The sequence below is a fragment of the Taurulus bubalis genome, assembly GCF_910589615.1.
Source record: "Taurulus bubalis genome assembly, chromosome: 6".
In the NCBI taxonomy this organism is placed as follows: domain Eukaryota; kingdom Metazoa; phylum Chordata; class Actinopteri; order Perciformes; family Cottidae; genus Taurulus; species Taurulus bubalis.
Window position 1 is genome coordinate 23,568,411 of NC_136594.1, and position 2,500 is coordinate 23,570,910.

The following is a 2,500-nucleotide window of genomic DNA, read 5'->3' on the forward strand; positions in this document are numbered from 1 at the left end:
TACTATACTATTACTATAAGTGCCTACGTTATATTACAGTGCAGCCGATTTAGTTATTTTTTTCTCGTTTTTTTTCTTACAAATCAGTATATTTTTTCTCTTAAACAGGCATATTTCTTCATCAAAAAGAACATATTTTTTCTTTGCAGCAGAGCATGCAGGTCCCTGAAGATGTACAGCTGTCTGTCTGTGTGTGTGTGTGTGTTTCCCTGTGTATCCTGACTCGCCCTCCTTCCCCAAAATGCAGCACATTATTTAAAGCTCCTCTCTTTTGTGTGTGTGTGTGTGTGTGTGTGTGTGTGTGTGTGTGTGTGTGTGTGTGTGTGTGTGTGTGTGTGTGTGTGTGTTTGCGGCGCACAGGTCCGGTAGACGTGAGTATCCAGGCGAAGTGCGAGCCCTGCCTGTCCAACCCCTGCAAGAACGACGGCACCTGCTCCAACGACCCGGTGAACTACTACCGCTGCACCTGCCCCTACGGGTTCAAGGTACACAGGGGAAAAGACAAGAGGGTCGCGGTTCACTCGCGGATACGTGCTGTGAAAGCGCTCAATGTGTGCATGTATGTCTGTGTGTTTGCAGGGACTAAACTGCGAGGAGCCCATCCATGCCTGTATCGGTAACCCGTGCCAGAATGCCGGCACTTGCCACCTGAAGGAAGGAGAAGGGAGCAACTTTTGGTGAGATTTACTTTTCTTGACGATTATCCCGATATGGGTTATATTACAGAGATCACTTGTCTGCTACTCAACTTGTTATTGTTCTTTTGACGCCTCTCTGCACCACCCACACCCACGATGCCAAGGAAAAAGAGAGAGACAGTCTTTCTTTTTCCTTGGCCTCTGGCTGTCGTCTCTGGCACTTTGTCCCATCAGTCCTCCGCTCCATGTCTGCGTTTCCGTCTCCGTATGCGTTGCGGAAGAGTGAAGAGCTGTCGTTGACTATATGATGAGATATTAATCTCATATTAATCCTCTCAAGTGTGTGCCGCATAACAGCTCTTTATTAGACACATCGCATACCACTCTGTGTGTGTGTGTGTGTGTGTGTGTATGTGTACGCAGTAATAAACCTGAGTAGAGTTGAAGCACGCTTACGTTAACAGAATAATGACTCTGTACTGGGGATATGTAGATGGAGCTGACACTGCTGTTATGAGTGCGTGTGTGTGTGTGTGCGTGTGTGTGTGTGTGTGTGCGTGTGTGTGTCAGTACGTGTGTCGTCCAGAGATCACGGAGATTTCCGTTGACGACGCTCTTTGTGCACGACTCTTTTGATACCTCGCTCACTGGTGTGTGTGTGTGTGTGTGTTCTCAGGTGTGTGTGTGCGGAGGGCTTCGAGGGCGACTCGTGCGAGATCAACTCCGACGACTGCGAGGACAACGACTGCGAGAACAACTCCACCTGCGTCGATGGAATCAACAACTACACGTGCATGTGCTCCCCTGAGTACACAGGTAGCGCTCCACAGTCTGCGTTCACAGTTCACTATTTGAAATAGTCAAGATTATATTTATTATGGACATGAGCGCTATCATTTGCCAGAATAAACAGGGAGGTTTTTGTTAACCGAGCTAGAACACAGTCCATTTTATTTATTATTTTGGTTGTGTGGTATTGTTTTTTAGAACTTGCATTATTCTGTTATTATATTCCCATTATATCCGCGACGTAAAATGGTCTTAAAATTAAATTAATACAGTTTATCATAAAGTATCGTCCAACCAAACCGTGTTTGTCCATCATCCTGCTGTATGGCTTAAAAACCACAACACCCATGAAACTGAAGTGGTTTGAGCTGCAGGTCGTGTTGCCTCAAGCGTACTCAAAGGTTTCCGGTTCAGGGATTGGACGTCTCGGGCCAAAGTGCACCTTGGGAGTCGTAGTTTTCATGTGCACACAAGCTTGAACCTCTTCTCACAGAGCCAGATATTTTCTAACATGAGTTCGATGCTCACGTTGCATTGTCTATCATAACAATAAATGGCCCTTTTTACTTCTGAAACTTTTCACAGTAATAAACAAATCATATTTCTTTACTTACTTGTGTGTCTGCTTTTGCACTGTGCTAATCATCTCTGACGGCTAACCTTTGTGGCGGTGTTCTCTCTGTCTGTCTCTCTGTGTCTCGCTGTCCTGTGTCTGTTTCCCCGTCTCACTCTGCTTTCTATCATCTGTCGTCTGTGTGTGTGTGTGTTTATTTGTGTGTGTGTGTGTGTGTGTGGTTGCAGCTGCTACCAATGAGGTGGAGAGAGGTTAGTCTGTTCTTCTCTCAGTCCTTCTGGTCCTTCTCTCCTTCCTTCCTTCCACCCTTTCCTTCCTTCCCTCATTTCCTGCGCTTTATCCACGCTCACCAAGAAGCGTTATGCGGTCGTGCTCCATGTTAGCAGTGCACGTCCTTGATGTTCAAACAGTTTGTAATTCATCCTCTCAGACATCTGGGGTTGTTCTGCTTGCTGCTCGATGCATACATGTTTTTACTGAAGCCAAAGGTAAATAATGT

General features: G+C 46.0%; 1 protein-coding gene across 2 annotated transcripts in view; it reads left to right on the top strand.

Moving 5' to 3' along the window:
- Positions 1 to 2,500, top strand: part of slit2 (slit homolog 2) — a gene marked incomplete at its 5' end in the record, with an annotated part of 75,540 nt that overhangs the window by 65,107 nt on the left and 7,933 nt on the right. For both annotated transcript variants that reach the window (XM_079220278.1, XM_079220279.1), the window contains 3 exons: positions 361 to 485; positions 580 to 677; positions 1,315 to 1,454. In XM_079220278.1, the coding sequence (XP_079076404.1) occupies positions 361 to 485; positions 580 to 677; positions 1,315 to 1,454 (363 nt within the window). The remainder of the gene's footprint in view (positions 1 to 360; positions 486 to 579; positions 678 to 1,314; positions 1,455 to 2,500) is intronic.